This window comes from Echinops telfairi, unplaced genomic scaffold (genome assembly GCF_000313985.2).
Source record: "Echinops telfairi isolate 266 unplaced genomic scaffold, ASM31398v2 ScPeMD7_30;HRSCAF=105, whole genome shotgun sequence".
Taxonomy (NCBI): domain Eukaryota; kingdom Metazoa; phylum Chordata; class Mammalia; order Afrosoricida; family Tenrecidae; genus Echinops; species Echinops telfairi.
Window position 1 is genome coordinate 1,789,986 of NW_022103927.1, and position 20,150 is coordinate 1,810,135.

General features: G+C 41.2%; 2 protein-coding genes and 1 pseudogene across 3 annotated transcripts in view; all 3 read right to left on the reverse strand.

Moving 5' to 3' along the window:
* LOC123521634 (zinc finger protein 420-like) overlaps window positions 1-20,150 on the reverse strand; it is a 41,054-nt gene that overhangs the window by 13,406 nt on the left and 7,498 nt on the right. The window contains exons 1-2 of one of the 2 annotated variants that reach the window (XM_045289681.1): window positions 4,291-4,317; window positions 3,022-3,269 (exon numbers count right to left, since the gene is read on the reverse strand). In XM_045289681.1, coding sequence (XP_045145616.1) covers window positions 3,022-3,024 — 3 coding nt within the window. In that variant the 5' untranslated portion in view covers window positions 3,025-3,269; window positions 4,291-4,317. Of the gene's footprint in view, window positions 1-3,021; window positions 3,270-4,290; window positions 4,318-20,150 lie in introns of those variants that run through there. The other variant, XM_045289682.1, reaches the window with a different exon arrangement.
* Window positions 9,670-20,150, reverse strand: part of LOC123521635 (zinc finger protein OZF-like) — a 52,913-nt gene continuing 42,432 nt past the window's right edge. Inside the window, exons 6-8 of the mRNA XM_045289683.1 lie at window positions 15,650-15,773; window positions 12,008-12,134; window positions 9,670-11,677 (exon numbers count right to left, since the gene is read on the reverse strand). Of these exons, the coding sequence (XP_045145618.1) occupies window positions 10,468-11,677; window positions 12,008-12,134; window positions 15,650-15,773 (1,461 nt within the window). The 3' untranslated portion in view covers window positions 9,670-10,467. The remainder of the gene's footprint in view (window positions 11,678-12,007; window positions 12,135-15,649; window positions 15,774-20,150) is intronic.
* LOC101641690 lies at window positions 12,869-13,738 on the reverse strand (annotated as a pseudogene).

Consider the following 20,150-nt stretch of genomic DNA (forward strand, 5'->3'; position numbering starts at 1 on the left):
TGGTATCAGAATTGAAGGAAGATTCATTAACAAAATATCATACAGAGATGACCCTATCTGACACGCTGAACATAAAAGACTTGAAGAACTTACTGATAAAAACAAAACAAAAACTATGGCCTTCAATATGGATTGCACCTCAACAAAAGGAAACAAAAATCCTTACCCAAGGGCCAGTAAACAACATAATCAATGGAAAAAAAGACTGAAGTTGTCAAGAATTTGATTTCATTTGGATTCACAGTCCATGGAAGCGACAGTTAGGAAATCAAACAACATATTGCATTAGACAAATCTGCTGGGGAAAAGTGTCTTTAAAGTATTAAAAAGCAAAACTGTTACTCTGATGAGTAAAGTGTACCTGACCCAAGCCATTGTATTCTAAATTACCTACCATGCCTGGGAAAGCTGGCGAATGAATAGGGAAGGTCAAAAAGAACTGATGCCTTTGAATTTGGTTGTTGGCAAAGAATATTGAATAAACCATGGACCGCCAGAAGAACCAACCAATCTGTGTCAAAATTAACATGCCAGAATGTTCCTTAGAACCAAGGATGACAGGACTTCATCTTGCGTACTTTGGAAATGTCATCAGGAGGGGCCAGACCGTGGAAAAGACAGCATGCTTGGTAAAATATAAGAGAGGGCCAGCGAGAAAGAGAAAGACCCTCAACAAGATGACGGACTCAACAAGAGCAGGAGAAATGGGCTCAAATATGGGAATCATTGTGAAAATCGACAGAGGACCAGACAAGGTTTTTTTCCTGTTGCACACAGGCTCATTATGAGGAGAAGCCAACAATGGTACCTAACAGGAATGACACCACAGCAAACTATGCAACGGCACATAGCTGGAAACTATCCAAGTGGCATTCATGACGGTGAGCTTGAAAATAGAAAAAAAAAGGGAAAAAAAAGAAAATAGAAAAAAAACTAAGACAAAGCCACCAAATACAATATTATGTAGTATTATATAACTTTAAACTTAAAACTATCTATGAAGAGCTCTGTGGGTAATTTTTTAACTGAAAAAAAAAAAGTATAAATGCCACATTCTTTTTTAGTAACAAAGGTGAAAATAAAAATGTCAAATTTTACTCTCTTGAATTTGCATAAAGAAATTCTGGCAAGAAGCTTATGAAAGCTTACAATAAAGCTCATTATCTAAAGGTAACAGTTGGAAGAACAGCTTAGATTTCAGAAAAAATTGATTTCAGAAAAAAACATTACTCAGTGTCCCCCTGGCAGTGAAAACTTTTATACTACAGCCCATAATCCAGGATAAAGTGAAGGTATCTGCTTTTTCTGTGCCCCCCACCCCATCTTTCAATCACCCCCCAGGGCAATGTTGCCCCTGGGGAAACATTGTTCTAAATGAAAACAAGAGTAGGAATAAGTCTTCATAAAATATTTATTTTAAATTGACACTGAATTTTAAAATTTGAAGGGATTCTTTACTGGATAAAGAAATTGACTTCAAAAAAATTGACTTCAAACTATTATAAAGCAATAGTGATCATTTAATATGTGTTCTAAAAATTCCCAGTCATAAATATATAACCATTTGAAATTTAATCACATATGATCTCTTTTTTTAATTATGAAGTATATTTGTGCAAATCAAAGAAAACTAAACCAGACCTCTCTGTTTAAAGTAGGGATACCAGTCTATACCAGCTACTATATCCCACTCAGCTACTATATCCCATTCCAAAATGGCTAGAAGATTTAGCACATTAGAAATTTTGACACAATATAGTCAATTTTATAGTCGAGATTCTTCTGAATACTTAAGTAAGCTTTAGAATATAGGTTCCCAAACTTCCCTACTACCCTCTTTTCGGGGGTGGGGGGTGGGGATTACTCAGCACTGCCCTGACAAAGAAGACCTGCTGTAATCCAGGATAAAGTGTAATCCTAATCCAGGATAAGGTGTAATCCAGGATAAAGTGTAATCCTAATCCAGGATAAGGTGTAAGTAACTGCTTTTGTAGGCCCCCACCCTGGCCCCTGGGGGCAATATCACTCTTTGGGAAATACTGCTTTAGAATAACTTATATGAGTCAAAATAGTCATTTTCCAGCACTTGAAAAGTTTATATACAATAAAATATTAAATTATCCATACAAATGTAAAAAATGCATCCTGAAATTTGCTTCCTGTGACCCTGATACCTAAATACACCCATGTCATAAGCTATGTTTCTCTGGTTAAATAAATAAATAAATTCCGTTTTTAATCTAAGACTGTGGGAAGCAGCCAGAAATGTTAGAAATTTCATAACAGCTAGAGGCCCAGACACACCCTGAACACAGTTAACTTGGAACAGTTCTCATACTTCTCATTCACCTGAAAGTCTCAAACACACTTTACTGGACAAAAATGCTCTTCAGATCCCACCCATTATCTAGCTAGACTCACTCTCCTGCCTCATTCCTTCACGAGGCTGAGAGAGTGACCCAGCCCACTAAGGACTCAATAGAGTCAACAGTCTCTTGATAACTCTTTCTTGCTTTCTTTGCCGCATCACACGAAAGGAGGAGCTGTGGTTTTACAACAGTACTGAAAAGGCTCCTGTACTAACAGGCCAAGGGCAGGCCAAGAAGACTGAAGTGATGGCACAGGGGAGCAGCTTGCAAGGACTAGGGTTCAGCCTCCTCAGGCAAAGATTCAGGCTATGGACAGGAGTCTGTCAAAGAACACAGAAAACCAAGGCTCAGGGTGTTAGAAAACCCTGCATTGTGACTACCTTGGGCCTAATGTGCCAGCTCGGACAGTCACCTAAGAAAAGTGATGCCAGCATTCAAGATGTAAAAAACTGCATATATTTATACAGGGCTCAATGACAGTGGAGCAATGTTTTAGGATGCCTAAGTCTAAGGATTTCGCTCCTTGGCCTCAGTGCCACCTTGCTATCAAAAAACCAAAAACAAAAACAGAGCGCACGGCTGGTGCACTGACAATTGATATCTAGTCTCATCCTGTTATAATCAGAATTTCCCATTTCTCCGTGGTACTCACCATTTCCTGGCTCCAGTTACTTCAAGCCTATGTGAAATGTCCTTTCTGAGCCCAAGAAGTCACGTAGGTACGGGGATTGGAGTGTAAGTAGGAGCACTGGGCAGTCTGGACGGAGAGGAATGTTTGGTCCAAGCAGCCAATCAAAGTATTTGAAATGCTTCTTTGTGATGGCATGGGTATGCAAGAGGGTCATTCACAGGCCCCAGCTGCCTCCTCTGGGTTGGTGTTCTGTGTTGGATGCTTGAGGCCTGAAATGGGAACAGAATGAGGGAGGAGACAGTAATGAATAAAGAGTGAGAGACTCTTACCCTTTAGCTCTTGCCCTAGGCAGGGCTTTCTACTAAGCAGGGTGCCTCTTTGGTAGCCATAAGTGGGTTCAGTCACCAGCACCCATTCTCACCCCGTTCCTGGCTCTGGGAATCTTTGAGATCTCAGAAACCCGTGGTGTGAGCTCAATCAACTGCACATCACCTCTATTAAGATGGTTCAGCTATATCACACTGAGGAACTAGGGTTACCCGTATGGTTTCCCACACAATCCTGATGAGAATGTCTGTCTCGCAGTCAAAGTCCTCAAATGTGCCTGTTACTAAATACTTTCCTCCTGAAATTGGGATATACTCGTCTTCGTTTCATCTCACGTATCTTAATTCTTCATCTGTGTTACAGATCTCTAACAATTAAACAAACAAACTCCCCGCCACCAAATGGATTCAGAATCCTAGCGAGTCTACAGAGGGGGCCCTAGGGAACCCTCTTTAAGGGAGCACCCACATCAGACGGACTACCTGTAACAATTCACAATTCAAGGCAAGGGGATCTATTCCTGGTCAGTCTGTCTGTTTCTCTGACCAGCACGATTTAGCAGAAGCCCTGTCTTGAGGAAACACCGAAAACAAGGGAGGGCGGGGGGGCGCTGCGGACGGACGGAGGAGGTGGGAGCAGGGCACCGAGCATCAGGCTCCAGGCCAGGGGCTCAGTCCGGCCCGGGGCGGCAGGTGAAGTGGGCGCTGCTGGTCTGGGAAACGCACTTATGCTTAAAGATGCACGCGAGCTTGCACGTGAAGGTGCCGAGCCACCCCTCCAGGGGCCCCCCGATGCCGGAGCCCCGCCGGGCACCGGCGATGGCGGGGGGCCGGGGACCCCGCGGCTCGTGAGCGGCCGGCAGGGGCTGCGAGGTTGGGACCGCGCGAGAGAGCAGGGGCGGCGCCCGTGCCCCCCGCGCTGCTCTAGTGGCGGCTCCTGCAAGCCGGTTAAAGGAAAACCCACCTCTCGCCGCATTAGGGACGGGACCAGACCCGCTGCCAATCCAGGGAAGGAACACTTCCGCTTCCGGTTTCTGGGACTGTCAGTGAAACGAAAAGGGCGGGGTTCCGGGCGCTGACTTAGAGGTTCAGAGCCTTCCCCTGAAGTGTGGCATCTGTCCGGAGTCGTGGTAACGGAACAAGAGAAGGCTGCATGGTTTAAAATCAGGAAAAGCATGTGTCCGGGTTGGATCCTCCCACCATCCTTATTCTATCTGAGAAATTGGATGAAGAAGATAGTGGCATCCGGACTGGAAGAAGGCCTATTGACAAACTGCCATGTACAGGTGACACAACCTTGCTAGCTGAAAGGGAGGGGACTGGAAGCACATGCTGATGAAGATCCGGAATTGCAGCTGTCAGGACGGACTAAAACTCAGTGTAAACAATACCAATTCCTCACGACTGAACCAGTAGATAACATCATGATCAATGGAGAAAAAAAATTCAAGTTGTCAAGGATTTCATCTTGCATGGATCCAAATCAATGCTCCTGGAAGCAGTCAAGAGATCAGCCAACGCATTGCATTCAGTAAATCTGCTGCACAAGACCTCTTCAGAGTATTGAAAAGCAAGGATGTTACTTTGTGGACTAAGGTGTACCTGACACAAGCCATGGTATTTTCAATTGCCTCATATGGATGTTAAACTTGAACTTTGAATATGGTAGACTGAAGAAAAATGGATGCATTTGCATAATGGTCCTTGTGAAGAATTGAAGTACCATTGTATGCCAAAGGAGCAAACAACTCCGTCTTGGAAGAAGTTCTCCCAGAATGCTCTTTTGAGGCAAAGATCGCAAGATTTGGTCTTATCTATTTGCTTGCCTGACATGTTGTCAGGAGAAGCAGTCCCCAGAGGACATAATGCTTGTAAAATGTAGGGGCAGTGAGACAGAGAAAGGCTCTCAGGAGATGGATTGACACAGTTGATACACCAATAGGCTTGGGGATAGGAAAAAGGGAACAGTTGTGACAATGGCATAGGACTGGTACTGTTTTGTTCTGTTGTGTGTAGGGTTACTATGGGTCTGAACTGGGTCATTCATGGCACCTTTCCTCTATAGAAAAGTCACTGTCCTTAAAGTAACATCCTTGCTCTTCAACACTGGAGAAGTCTTGTGCAGCAGATTAGCCCGATGCAATCTGTCATTTGATTTCTTGTCCATGTGTACTCAACAAACAAAACCCTCCAAACTCGCTGCCATAAAGGCTATGCTGATTCCAAATGATGCTATAGGACAGAGTAGGATGGCTCCGGTTGGTTTCTGAGACTGTAACTCTTTACAGGAGTAGAAAGCCTCCACTTTCTCCTGAGGAGCAGCTGGTGGTTTCGAACTGCTGGCCTTTAGGTTAGCAGCCCAATGTGAAACCACTACACCACCAGGGCTCATTGCCACATGTACAGTCACCATTTATGTTGTTGAAAAGGGTATTTGCAATGAAGAAGTCACTTGAATTGCACAATTCTATCATACAATTGTATCAGTTTAAATTTTGAGCGCCCTAGTTTTCAGAAAGCTATTGATCACAGTGATAGTCCAAAATCCATTTGAATAGTCCCCACAGAGATGAAGCCTCCACTGAATTGCTTCTGATCGTCAACAAAGGATGTAGGTAATCTTGGTTTCAGGCAGAGTGCATTAGAAAATAATTACCTCCATCTTTCTGCAGCTAGCCCAGGGAGGGTCAAGAGTCTCTTAGCAGCTTGTCTGGATATGTCCTTGAGAGAAGTTACTCCGATAGAGGGTACACAGTGGGAACATTACAGGAAGGTCACATTGTCATCAGTCATGTCCTATCAGTTGCACACTACTGTCATGGCAGGAAGGCCCTGGACCAATCTGGTAAGCCGTTCTATCAACATGCTTGTCCCAATGAAGGTCTCATTCCCACTTCTGTGACCCCAACTATCCTTGTGATGTATCAGTCTTCCAAAGAGTCCTGGTGGCATCAGGACTGTATCCACTAACCATACTTTTTCAATCTATATGCTGAGAAAATAATCAGAGAAGCTGGATTATCTGAAGAAGAATGCTGTGTCAGGATTGGGGGAAGACTTACTGACAACCTGGGATATGCAGATGACCCTATCTTTCCTGCTGAAATTGAGGACTTGAAGCACTTGCTGATAAAGAACTGCAGCCTTCAGTATGGATTATAACTCAAAGTACAGAAGACCCAAATACTTACAACTGGACCAATAGGTAACATCATGATAAATGTAGGAGAGGTTGAAGCTGTAAAGGATTTTGTCTTGCTTGGATTCACAATCAATGCTCATGGAAGCAGCAGTCATGAGATCAAAAGACCTGTTGCATTAAGTAAATCATAAAGCAGATATGTATGAAACAACAGGGCATTCACGGGTATAAGAATGAGGCATCTTAGAAGCAGTAATAGAGAATTCACAGGACAATCGAGAAAGAAGAGCGACCAGCAGGCATGTTCAAAATCACTGCTTGAAGTAGTAGAGGCAGCATAGGCCATGCCACATTGAGACCAGAAGCAGAAGCAAGAAGACTGTGAGGCAGAGAGGCAGCATGAAGAATATGAGTCTGTGAGGCAACAAAGAAAGAAGCCAAGAGGCCATGTGAGTGATAGACCAAGGACCAGAGAGAGAATGGGCTGCTTGATGAGGAAGGGCACAGTGACGGCTTGTAGTAACTTAACTTCTCTTGTAAACTCTGATAATTGGGAGTGTCGTCTGTGGGTTCTGTATAGATAATGAAACACATTATTGAAACTAGTAGAAAAGTAGTGAGTCATGAGGTGCAGGCATGTCTGGTCTCTTCCTTGGGAGAGATCTCAATTCAACATAGGGAGTACATGGAGTTGAATTCCCCTCCTCTCTCTCTTTGTTGTTTGTTTGAAATGTATGTTGCTGAAGACTCTAAGTCCAGTTCAGTTTTACTTTTCTTCCCTTTTTTGGCCACATAGACCAATATTTAGATCCGAGGGGTAAGGAATCTGGAGGGTTTTCCCCCCTATGGAGCAACATTTATTTAAATTTTCTGTTAAACCCTCCATTTTTTTGTTCCCCCTCTTCTAATCCTCCCCTTTCCCTGTCCCCACCCCTCCATCCCTGGCCTCCTTGTAGTCATCAAACTCTTGCCTTTGGGTGTATAGACCACATTTCTTCATCTTTGTTTTTGCTTATAACAATGGTGATAGTAAATATTTATCTTTGTAAGACTGAGTTTGCTAAGTACAATGATCTCTAGTTTTGTCCATGTCTGGCAGTGTTTAAAGTAATTATCACTGTTTTTTCTTTATGTATAAAATTCTATAAAATGAATGCTCTACAGCTTGTTTATCCATTCCTCTTTAGTTGGGGTTTTGGGTTGCTTCCATGGGTTTGCTATTGTGGAAATTGCTGCAATGCAAGATATAGGAAACATTTATTTATTTAAAACATGTTCATTTCTGATAGTGAATTATTGTTGATCAGCTTAAAACATTTTACTAGTTAGGTTGAGAAGCAAAAGCAGTGATGCTTATATATGTATGTAAAGAGAGAAACTTAAGAAAAAAAAATGGTCACACAGATGTAGAAATGGGAAAGTCCAGTCTGGTTTAAGTCCATGGATCAGATGTTAAGCTGAAGGCTCTAGTGACTTGTGTAGCTGTGAGGGTTGATGAAACAGGAATATGAACCAGAAAGCAGGAAGATGAATCAGAAAGATCACTAGCTGGTAGATGTAGAGGTGGTTGAATCCAACTCAGCAGGTCGTGTGGGAGGCTGCTGATGGTTTCCAGGGTTGGCAGGCAATATGCTAAGGTTGGCAGGCCACTGACCCAAGTTAAAAGAACCAAAGATTGAGCCATATGCAGCATCTACGTATGTGAAGTAGGCCATATGCATCAGTGCTATGGCTTGAGTAAGGATTTGCCTCACACCCTAACCTTCCCACAACTGCTTGGCTGCTCACAGCAGATCCCATAATGGATCGATTATATTGTTAGGTCACATCATGGAGGAGGCCTCAGCTACCATACTACTGAAAATCTTGATCCAACCAAGCTGACACAAAACAACCCCAAGTAGCACACTTGTAGTAAGCCATGCATGTAGGGGAAACCGCTCCCCCCCCACCAAAAAGACCCCAAAACTCACTGTTATTGAATTGATGCTGACCCTATAGGACAAGGTAGAACTACCTCCATGAGTTTCCAATACTGTCACTCTTGACAGGAATAGAAAACCCCATCTTTCTCCTGTGGAGCAGCTAGTGGTTTCGAGCTTCTGAACTTGTGCTAAGCAGTCCAATGTGTAACCACTACACCACCAGGGCTCCATGAGTATAGAAAAATGGGCTATTAAGTAGAACAAAATCAGTGTCTCCTCTCTAGGAGAGAATACCTGACATTTGTAAGCTTCTCTACAGTTTGGTTTATCTGCATAATTAATGATTTCTAAAACTGCCATCCTAAATTATACACTATTTTATACCTTGTATTTCATTCAATTGTGCACAATTTCCTCTCCTATTGTAAACTAAAGAAGCCCTGGTGGTATAGTGGTTACTCACCAATAGCTCTGAGGTAGAAACTGTTCCTGCAAAGATTTGTAGTCTCAGAAACACACAGGGGCAGTTCTACGCTGCCCTATAGAGTCACTATGAGTCAGTACCGACTCAGTGGCAGGTTCACTAAAGTTTTCCTTTGCAAATTCATTTATTGATTCAAAATTATCTTTCTTCTATAGCTATTCTTAATTGATACAATTAAGGTACCCAATTATTTCCATATGCTGATTACGAGATAATTGCATGAACATTGGGAAGTCTGTGGGAAATATTCTGGGCCACAGCCACAATATCCTAGGCCATTTACTTGGGTGATGGAGGAAGCTATCAATTTAACATGAAATGGTGGCTCTGAATAAGCATCCAGGTCCTATTGAAAATACATGCCCTGTTGGAGTAGCATCCACCAATGCAGCCCAGGCAAGGAATTGAATCTTCAACTCCTGATTAAAACATAACTTTAGAAAACATAGAAGCACCAAAAATGAACCATGTCTCAAAACACCAGCTCTGGGTCTTGGGAAAATAGAAGCTACATTCTCATAATATAGGCTGTTGATATTAGTGAGCCCCTAAATGACATCTTCCCATGCAAACCCCTTTTTAAGGGGTTTTACAGCACCATTTTTAAGGGGATTTTTTTCTTCTTCTTCAGTAAATGGGAAGCATAATAGTTTTGGAGGGTAAATGAAAGAAACAAAGCCAAAAAAAGTCTGTATAGCACCACACATGAATACTCCAGATCCTTTAAGAAAACCCTGTTTTGTACACAAAGAAGACAAGCAAAAAAAAAAAAAAAAGATTTAAGGAGTACTGTTAGGATTTTCCTCATAATCTTTTATTAAAATAAAATCTTCTCTAATGAGCACACCTTATATTAAAATGTGTAGTATAAAATCTTTTTAAAAACACACACTTCAAGATACTCATGGATCAATGAGCTTTTGAAATAACAACTTGTTTATAACAGAAACAAAGTAACATCTTGACATTTATCCATAGCCATGGGCTACAACTGAATTGGTACCCTGCCTATAAAGAATCTCTGTGAGGTTTCACAGGGGTTGTGAGAAGGGACACTAAAGGTTTTCCTCATTCAAATATCTATACTGTCATGTATGACATGCTTTGTAAGAATTCCATAAGGTTTTTACACATTTACATGCTCTTCATTTTATATGTATAATTTTAATCATATACGGTTCCTCACATTTCAGGGGAGGTAATCAGTGGGGACTTTCCAATACCTGTGAGTCCGCACAACTCAAAAAGTTTGGAGGGAAAAGAAAAAGCTTTCTTATACTACATGCTGATGTCCCATGTACTTTCTTTGTATTTTTGTAAAAGATGAGGGGTCTAATATTTTTCAGTATCATTTATTACACATAAATTATTTTTCACCACTAAACTTTCTCAAATGTTTTCAAAAGCCTGAGAAATATTAAGGAGTTTCCTACATTCCTTACACTCATCAGTCCTCTCTCCTCTGGGAGTTCTTCCAAGTCCACTGAGGCATGAGGAACAACTAAAAATTTTCTTCCAGTCCTTAGATTTCACCAAGACTTCTTATGTGTTCCTCAAGGTAATAACAAATATTAGTCTTTCCCACACACTTTAATACGCGCTCTCTCCACTGTGAGTTTTTATGTGTCTATTGAGGGCTGAAACCTGACTAAAGGCTTTCTCACATTGTTTACACCCATAAGGCTTCTCTCCACTGTGAATTCTTAAATGTTTAATGAGAGTTGATGGATCACTAAAGGCTTTTCCACATTCCTTACATGCATAAGGCCTCTCTCCACTGTGAATTCTTAGATGTCTAGTGAGAGTTGAAAAATAACTAAAGGCTTTCCCACATTCAGTGCATTCATAAGGCCTCTCTCCACTGTGAGTCCTGAAATGTGTAGTGAGGGACGAAACATGACTAAAGGCTTTCCCGCATTCGTTACACACATAAATCTTGTCTCCTCTGTGGGTTCGTAAATGTTTAATGAGTGTTGATGAATCACCAAAGGCTTTCCCACATTCCTTACACTGGTAAGGCCTCTCTCCACTATGAGTTCTTAGATGTGTAGTGAGGTTTGAGGAATGGCAAAATGCTTTTCCACATTCCCTACATTCATAAGGCCTTTCTCCACTGTGAATTCTTATATGTCTACTGAGGGCTGAAACATGACTAAAGGCTTTCTGACATTCCTTACACTCATATGGTTTCTCTCCACTGTGAGTCCTAACATGGATCTTGAGGTATGAAGATCGACTAAAGGTTTTCCCACATTGCTTACACTCATAAGGCCTCTCTCCACTATGAATCTTTAGGTGTTTGTTGAGGGCAGAAACCTGACTAAAAGCTTTCCCACATTGTTTACATTCATAAGGCCTCTCTGTACTATGAATACTTAGGTGTTTGTTGAGGGCAGAAACCTGATGAAAGGATTTCCCACATTGCTTACATTCATAAGGCCTCTCTCCACCGTGAGTTCTTTGTTTAGTGAAGGATGAGGAAAAATTACAGAGTTCTCCATATTCCTCACAATCACCAAGTTTCTCTCCAGTAACTATACTTGGATGAAGTTTTATGTAAGAGAGGCAATTACAGGCTTTTGCACAATCCATATAATCATAAGGTTTATATGCAGTGTGAGATATGAAGTGATCCTTAAATGATGTGTGGCCCATGAAGACTTTTCCGGAATCAGGCCACACAGAAGGATTTAATCCAGTAAAATCTGCAGTCCAACTGAGAGTTTTTCCACATTGATTATGTACTTCACATTTCTTGATTTCTTCTTTACTTGTGTGGAGCCTCTCTACTGTATTTCTTCTGTTAAAAAAGACAGCAATTTGTGAGGGTTAAATTTGTTACCATTTCAAAATTATACTTCACAGTGAATATATATTTTCTTCCATGAGTTATCTCATGTTGAATGCAATGAATCATTTACAAAGGGGGCTACCATTACAGTCAATCTTCAAATAATTTTATAAGTTAAATAGGTGTCAACAGTCAACACGTGATTCACATTTATGGAAAGAATATGCTGTGAAGATCAAGTGAACATGCTATTTTCAAATTAGTTTTACAAACACAAATATCTTGATATCTAAATATACTTTTTGAGTGACTGCCCGCTGTCATGTGAATCACACTAACCTCATCAGCCTTCTGCATTTGTTGTGCTGATCTTCAGTGCTATAGAATTCACAGATTGCCCCTAACGTGGAGGACCAGGAGTTGTTCTTCATACTCAAATTTTGTCTATTATTATCCTGTTGGAAAACTGACCAATAATTTTAAGTGGCATGTTTAGATTAGTCATACATTAGCAATACAATCTAATGAGAAGCAAGGCACATATGACCCCCAAAATACCAGGGCTTTGGCAATGGTTAAGAGTAATAGACTTTGTAAATAATGATGTTGGAGCATGAAGGTGATAAAGGTAGAATATAAATACCACCACAAAATGTTAAGGTATTGTGAATAAAGTTAATATCAATAACTCACCACCATTGAGTCAATTCTGACCCTATAGGGCAAGGTAGAACTGCTTCTCTGGGTTTCTCAGATTGTAATTTTTAAAAAAATTAATACTTACAGCTTCTTATTTTGTAATTGTAGACATACAGGAAGTTGCAAAAATAGTACAAAGAGTGCCATGTGCTTTTCACCCAGTTTTCCCAATAGGAAAGATCTTACATAATTACAGTGCAACTTCAAAATTAAAAAAACTGACAATGGTACAATTGTTAAGTAGACTATAGACCTTATTCAGTTCACCAGATCTTACATGCATTCATTACTGTGTGTATAAATGTTACTCTACGCAATTTTAACACAGGCATAGATTTGTTTAATTACATCAAGATACAGAGTTATTCAATTAATTCCCCTTTATACCTGTGCCTCTACCAGCTTAAAGTGAGGCCTTGAGCTTTATATGTCTTCAAAATTCATTTGGTGTAATTAATTTTATATCTGGGTACTTTGTCTTTCCCCATTTCATCTCCTGCCTTATTCTAGGGAAGAAAGTTCTTGCATAAGCTCTTCTTTTTCTTGTTGCAACTCCTGAAAATGATGTTGGTTTTACTCCAGTCTGTCCTCCAACCACTGCAAGAGAAGCTCGCTGACTGCTAACATCTGTCTGCACAGGTTCTTGGTAAACACAGAATCATTATGGATCTTGGTTACTGAGTTCAGATGTGTAAGGCTGTGGATCCTCCTATGTGCATCCTGATTCTCCTGGCACAGGATCTTGGGTAACTCTACTGCTGATTCAAGGCACCCTTTCCCAATGGTGACAGGAGGCACAATATGGATTGAGATTTCAATTCTCTCATATGCTGAACTTTTCTGGGTCTGTACAGATTGGAAGCAAGTGTAGACCATCTAACCAGTCTTGGTGCTTTTATCTTCACTGAAACAGGAAAAAAATCAATCCTAAAAATTCTTGGTCCATCATCTGGTACCTGGCTTGTGCGTGTGTGAACCTCAATATGAGAAAGCCAAACAGTTTTATAAGGATGGGAATGGTACCAGCCCACAATTCTCATGGGGTGACCTGTGAGTTCAACGAATCTCTCTGTCTCTGTTGAGGTCATAGACAACTTCTCTGGAGAAATCTCTACTGGGTCCTTCCTTTAATCAGGATGTCTCATGATGATGACAGAATGAGTGTGAATAATCTTCAGTGTCAACATTTTTACCAGCAGTTCGCAATTCAGTTCCAGTGCGTGCAAATTTTGAGTCACTCCTTGTGCCATCATTTAACTGCCCAATGCACAGCCCCATCACCTCCTCCTTCTCCGTGCTCAGGGCCTGGTTGAGGCAGACGAGGAATGCATCCAATTCCAGATACTTAGCCTGCACCACCTGCCCTGCCATCTTGGTCCTGCCATCTCACATCTGCCTGGGTCCACTTGGGCCTGGCCAATCATGAATTCTTTGAAAAAGCTCATTCTTGCCACAGTGCATTGCAAATCCAAGCTTCTATGCCCAAGTTATGGCCCCATGAGGGAGTGAGTTGTCTTTGCCTCTGCAGTTGTGATACAATGAATCAGGCAGAAATGCTGACCTGCCTTCTCAATGCTGATGATGTCCATGAATCCAGCAGGGTAGGTGATGTCATTTCAAATCTTGCCGTCAATTCTGTTGAAGCGATGTATACATATTCTCTTTACCTCATCTCCAGTCAAGGCATACTTAAGTCTGTTCCTGAGGAAAATTATGAGAGGGGGAGACACTCAGCTTGTGGGGACCCATTGATGGACGAGGGTGCAAAAATGTCCATTAGTTTGTTGAACATCCAAAGCTTAGGCCCTGCAACATGCTTTCAGTGTTTCTTGGGACCTGGGCCATGGCAAAACACTAAGAGACTGTAATTCTTTACAGAATTAGAAATGATACCTCATTTGTCTCCCATGATGGTTTTGACCTGCTGACCTTAGGGTCAGCAGTCTAACTTGTAACCAGTACACCACCAAGAGTTAGACTGCTGTCAATCAAAATACTAAAAATATAATTTAAGATTCAGTTTGCTAAAAATCCAAAAATATAGCAGCTCCTACCTTTGTAGTAAAAGTTCAGTTTAAACTTAATCAATAGGGATGTCTAATTCATGAAGGTGGTATTAAGGTCATTAAGATAAGCAGCCAGGCACGAAGCATCCCCCACACAGAGAACTCAGGGATAGTGATTGAGTAAAGCCAGGCACAGAAGCATTCCCCAATTTAGATGAGACTTCAGGGATGATTGTCTAATGACCTCTGGGGAGATGTAGGTATAGATAATTTCCTATGATCATTGAAATACCTGCCTTTTTGTCACATTGTTTAGCATATTAATTGTGTCCTGTGATCATTGCAAAATCTCTTAAGTGCTTCCTGTGATCATTATAAAACCAGTTTGGGGTTTGTTTGTTTTTGTTGTCACATGGTTTAAGGTATATAAATTGCTTGATTTTCACTAAATCTTTGAAGCAGTTTCATTCTGTCTAGTACTTGTAAAAATAAACTTAAGAATTTCTCTAATTAACCTGGTCTCTGTCTTTGGCCAAAACAATGACAAGCAATCCTGGATCCTTGAATTCTGCCAACAATAAAAGTGGAAATGGTGGAGGGTTCCCCCCCTCCCCAACTAATAAGCATAGAAGATAAGAGAACTTATTGAAGATAAAGCAAAAAGTCAGCCATGGTTTGTGCAAAAGTTCAGTCTTCTCACCCAAGAGACTTTCATAACCTGATTTCTTTCAATATACTTCAATCACAGAAAGGCTGGTCTCGCAAAAGCTTCTTGCCATTCGGGCACCTCAGGGACACAGCCCCTCTCCTAGGAGCCTTCCCCTATGCTTCAGGAAGAAAAAGGATGTTTAACACCATGGCCATAAGCAAAAGGAGATCATGAGGGAAGACAGAGAAGCACATTTCTCCAACAGTAAAACTAAAGGTGGGTATGTATAAGTTTACTCACATCAAAATAATTATGGCAAATTTGTAATAACCACCTTAAAACACTAACTCACAAACCCCTCTTACTGAAAGTTATCCCTGAAAGCAATGCCTACACGCACACTTAAAAAGCATCAAGCCTTTTAACATCAAGAGTATTAATCTATCAATGTAATCCACAGACCTTTATTTTGATTGTAAAGCCACCAGAGTTTAAGTTCCCTGAAGGCTGTGAAAACATCTGTCATGTTTGCCAAAGTATTTCAATTCTTCAACTTAAATTTTGTAAAAAAAAAGAATATAAAACATTTAATAAAGAAGTGAGTAAGAAAAATGAAGCTATCCTTACCTGAGTTTAGGTTCCAAAAGGTTTCCATCATCACATCTCTGTAGAGTTTCCTTTGAGATACATCCAGCAAAGACCACTCTTCCTGGGTAAATTCTACAGCTACATCCTCAAATAACACCATGTCCTAAAATATCACAAATACTCTGGATCAGCAAGGACCGTATTCTCTAATGAGTGCAAAAGGATGGGAGAAGCCACCAGGCCTGAGGAACTGAGAGTTCCTAAGGAGACAACACACAGTTATGTGCTCTATCTAGGGTTTGGCCAACAGAGCTGTCCCTTTTGTTTCCAACGCTTGGTACCTTATTGTATGAATTGAACAATGTGAATGGCTTCATACAATTTGTGGTAAAATGGAATTAAAAGATATGGAACCTTCAACAAATGTTTTGAAGCCCCACCTATTCTGATGTACGGGGCTATTTCCCCCATCTTGACAAACACTACTTCCAGGTTTATTCTTCTCGATACTTATGTCTACAACAGAACACAGAGCAGAAGGGAAAGAAATCCTCTTTGTTTAGAAATCATTTGTGTCACAGAAAAAGATGTGTTGTAAATCTTAATCTCTATACTTGTAGTTATAATCCCATTTGGAAATGAGTTATCTCTGATATGCTACTGACCCAGTAGTTATGTAAGGTGTGTCCCAAGTCAACCTCTTATAAATTATAAAAGAATAAATTAAGAAGGCAAAGACAAATGAAGAGGAAGATACACTACAACATGATTACTAGGGAAACGAGTATGACAAAATCCTTGATGACGCAAACCTTTTCTCCATTTATTGTCATGTTACCGCCTAGTCCAATCGATGCTTCTCTTAGAGCTATTAACCATTACCTTCCCCTCAAAACAAACTGTGAAATAGTAGTGACAGGGCTGTTTTTGCTTCAGCAGGTGTTATGGATTAAATTGTAAACCCCAAATATTTGTAAATATTAACCTCTATGCTTGTGTTTATATTTCTTTAGGGAATGTGGTGTCTTTGTTATGCTAATGAGTGGGTTGATGAAGGGTGTGTAGTAAATAAATTGTTTTTGAGTTTTACAAAGTGATGAAACAAGCAAGCCAGAGGGTTTTTCCCCATGAAGGTCAATAGAGTCAGAAAACTTTTTCCTAGAGCCAGTACCCCGAATCATAGACTCATAGCCTCCTAAACTGTGAAAAAATAAATTTGCTAGTGAAAGCCATCCACTTGTGCTATTTCTGCTACCAGGTAACTACAAATCTGGTACTGAACAGTACGGGTGCTATCCTCACAAATACCTACAATATGGAAGTTTTGGAATTGGGGGATAGGTGGAGACTGGAGAAGTGTTAAGGTGGCAACAGCAAAAGTCTAAATTGCCTTGAAGACACGGTTGGTTGGTGGCATTATGCACATCAGAGGCAATTCTGACCAGGCCTTAGAAAATACATATGACGCCAGCAACAGACTGTTGCTAGAAATGTGGGTATTACATATGCTTCTGCTGAGGCGTTAAACTTGTCTGAATTATGTTAACATGTGTGGTGGAACACAGGATGCGTACGTGATGGACTTAGATGGTTGACTGAGCAGATTTCTAAATAAGACCTTGAAGGGGCTGTGGGGTTTCCCCTTTCAGCGTAACGTAAAATCCAAAATAAAGGAGATGGACTTAAACTGTGCAAAATGAAAAGAAAACTTAAACATCTGGAAAATTCTACTGCACAAACTAAGAATTACCCTAGAGTTTTCACCAAGGAATCATAGTCTACATGGTGTATGTTAGTCTTCTGTAAAATGGAGTAGGTTTGTGACTGATAGATAAAATGAACAGCAACACAGGAGAAAACTTGTCAGCTTAGACTGACCCCCCAAACCAAATGCACTTCTTTTGAATTGATCTGATTCACAGAGACCCTCTGGGGCAGAGTAGAACTGCCTCCTAGGGCTAACTGAGGCTGTAATTCTTTAAAGGAGCAGAAAGTCTTATTTCTGTCCTATAGATCGGCTGGTGGGTTTGAATCACCGGCCTTCCAGTTAGAAGCCCAGTGAATGACTCACAGCACCACCGGGGCTTGCCAAATCAGATGGAAAGAGCCATTGAAAGAACAAAAGAAAGAATGCTCTCTGCCTCTTGGAATTCTACAGGCAGTAAACCAGCCAAAAGACTTCCATCTTTCGCCCTCCAAGAAAAGAAGGATCATCGTTGGAGCCTTTCACAGATGAGCAGAAATGCTGGACAGAGCACAGAAAGCAGGGCTACCTTGATGTCAAAGGGAGGAACCATGGTGTCTTAGTTAACCAGGTCTGCTTAAACTGAAATACCACAACTGGATGGCTCTAACAAGCACAATTTATTCTCTTTAGTCTCTGGCTAGAAGTTCAATGTGTGCATCAGCACTAGGAGAAGGCTTTCTCTCTCAGCTGCTCTGCAGAAAGGTCCTTGTTTCCTCTCAGCCATCTGTAGGCTCCTCGTTCCTTGGAGTTGTCAATCTTCCACTGGACCTCAGTTTCTCAGTACAGGGCCACAGGTCTAAAGGAGACACTCTGTGCCTGACTCTTCTTTCTTGGTGGTAGTAGATCCCTGCTATCTCTGCTTCTCACTCATTCCTGCCTCAGAGGGACTGGTGGACTCAAACCAATGACCTTTCAGTTAGCCACCCAATGCTTAACCAATCCACCAGAGTTTCTTCTCTGGCTTTTTATCACTGATCTGATTAAAAGGTTGGGCAGACCCCAACCTAGGGAAACCAGCTTACCTCACTTTGGAGCTGTGACCAAATTAAAAAACTCACTGCCATTGAGTTGCTTGTGACTCAAAGACCTTACTGGATGGAGTAGAGCTGTCTGTCCCTTTACGTTGCTGAGACTTTAAATCTTTAAGTGTGCAAACAGCCTCATCACTCTCCCACAGAGTGATTGGGAGATTCAAACAGCTGACCTTGCAGTTAGCAGCTCACTATATAGCCCACTATACCACCAGGGCTCCTTCAGGGCTATGACAGTGACTGAGAATGTGATCGTTGTCATTATTAGGTGCCATTAAGCTGGTTCCTACTCATAGCAGCCCTATACACAACAGAAGGAAACACGGCTTGATCCTGCACCTTCCTCACGATCGTTCTTATGTTTAACACCCATAGATACAGTCACTGTGTCGATCCATCTTGTCATAGGTCTCCCTATTTTTCAATGTCCAGCCACTTTACCAAGCTGCATTGCAGCCTTAATTCTTTTACTGGTTTACTACATCAGAGCTCATCGGGGGATCATTACATAACTGCCACAGTACAGCATGCAGTAACCAGCAAACCACTGAGAATCATGACTTAACCATTTGACACAAACTTTAGGGGACCCAATTCAATCCAGGAACGCAGAGTTTCAAAGGGTTAGGCCATGGGCTTCTAGGATTCTAATAGTTTGATCTTTACCAACTCAGTTCCAAGTGCGGGGCTGCCATGGGAAGGAGCTGCTGCCCAATTATGAGAGGGAGGTGTTGCCACGCCCAAGGAGAATGCTGTGCGGGCTGCGTGACTGAGCTTTTCACTGGAACACCAGGAGAATGGGACCTCCCAAAGCCCTGGGAACAGAGCTGCCAGCTCAGTGGGTGTAGACAATGGAGCTGAAGTACAGGGCAGAGGGAATTCCACTCAGAATTTAAAGATCTTGGCCAAAATCCAGAGTCTGGAGGGTGGGCCATTACCCATACGGTCTCAAAACACCCTACCCCCACGACCCCCACTCTCCTCCAAAAAAAAGGGTTATTTTTAAGTCTTGAGAGCTAATGTAAATGGTTCTGTTTGATTTTGAACTTGCTTGATATTCATGATCCCTTTGCTCCCCCCAACTTCTCTCATTTATAAAGAACATGTCTAGCATATACCTGTTCCATCATTGTATGCTGCAAGCACATAAATTGGGTTCTTGATTTCATATGTACAAAGATAAGAGGTGTTTTGCCTCACCTAAAGTCTCACCTGTATTTTAGATAATTCAGAAAATCAGATTTTGAATTATAAATGGATATAACATTTTTAGGATGATGTGAATGGGTTAATGTGTTTTGCATTTGGGAAAGACATGAATTTGGGGAGACAAAGGGTGGAATGTTAAGAATTAAACTGCGTCCCCTATGCCTATCAATATAATCTCTTTTGAGGATAGTCTTTGTTATAAAGTTACTAAGACTGTATTGCTATAGGGTGTGCCTTAAATCAATCTCTTTTAAGATAATTATATATATATATATTCAACAAGCATGCAAGAGAAGCCGAGATGGGAGAAGACTGATGTCAAACCACATAGAGCTCTGAAAAGAAACAAGCAACAAGCTGAACAGACAAGGACCTTGCACCAGCAGACAGAGAAAGAAAGCCTTCCCCTATGTCCCCCCAAACAATTTTTAAAAAAAAGTTTGTTTGTAAAAGCCACACACTTTGTATTTCTGTTACAGAGGACTAAGATGTGGGGAACAGAAGGAATTCTCTTAAGTTGTCTCCCCAAAATATTTACCAGACTTAGCTGCTT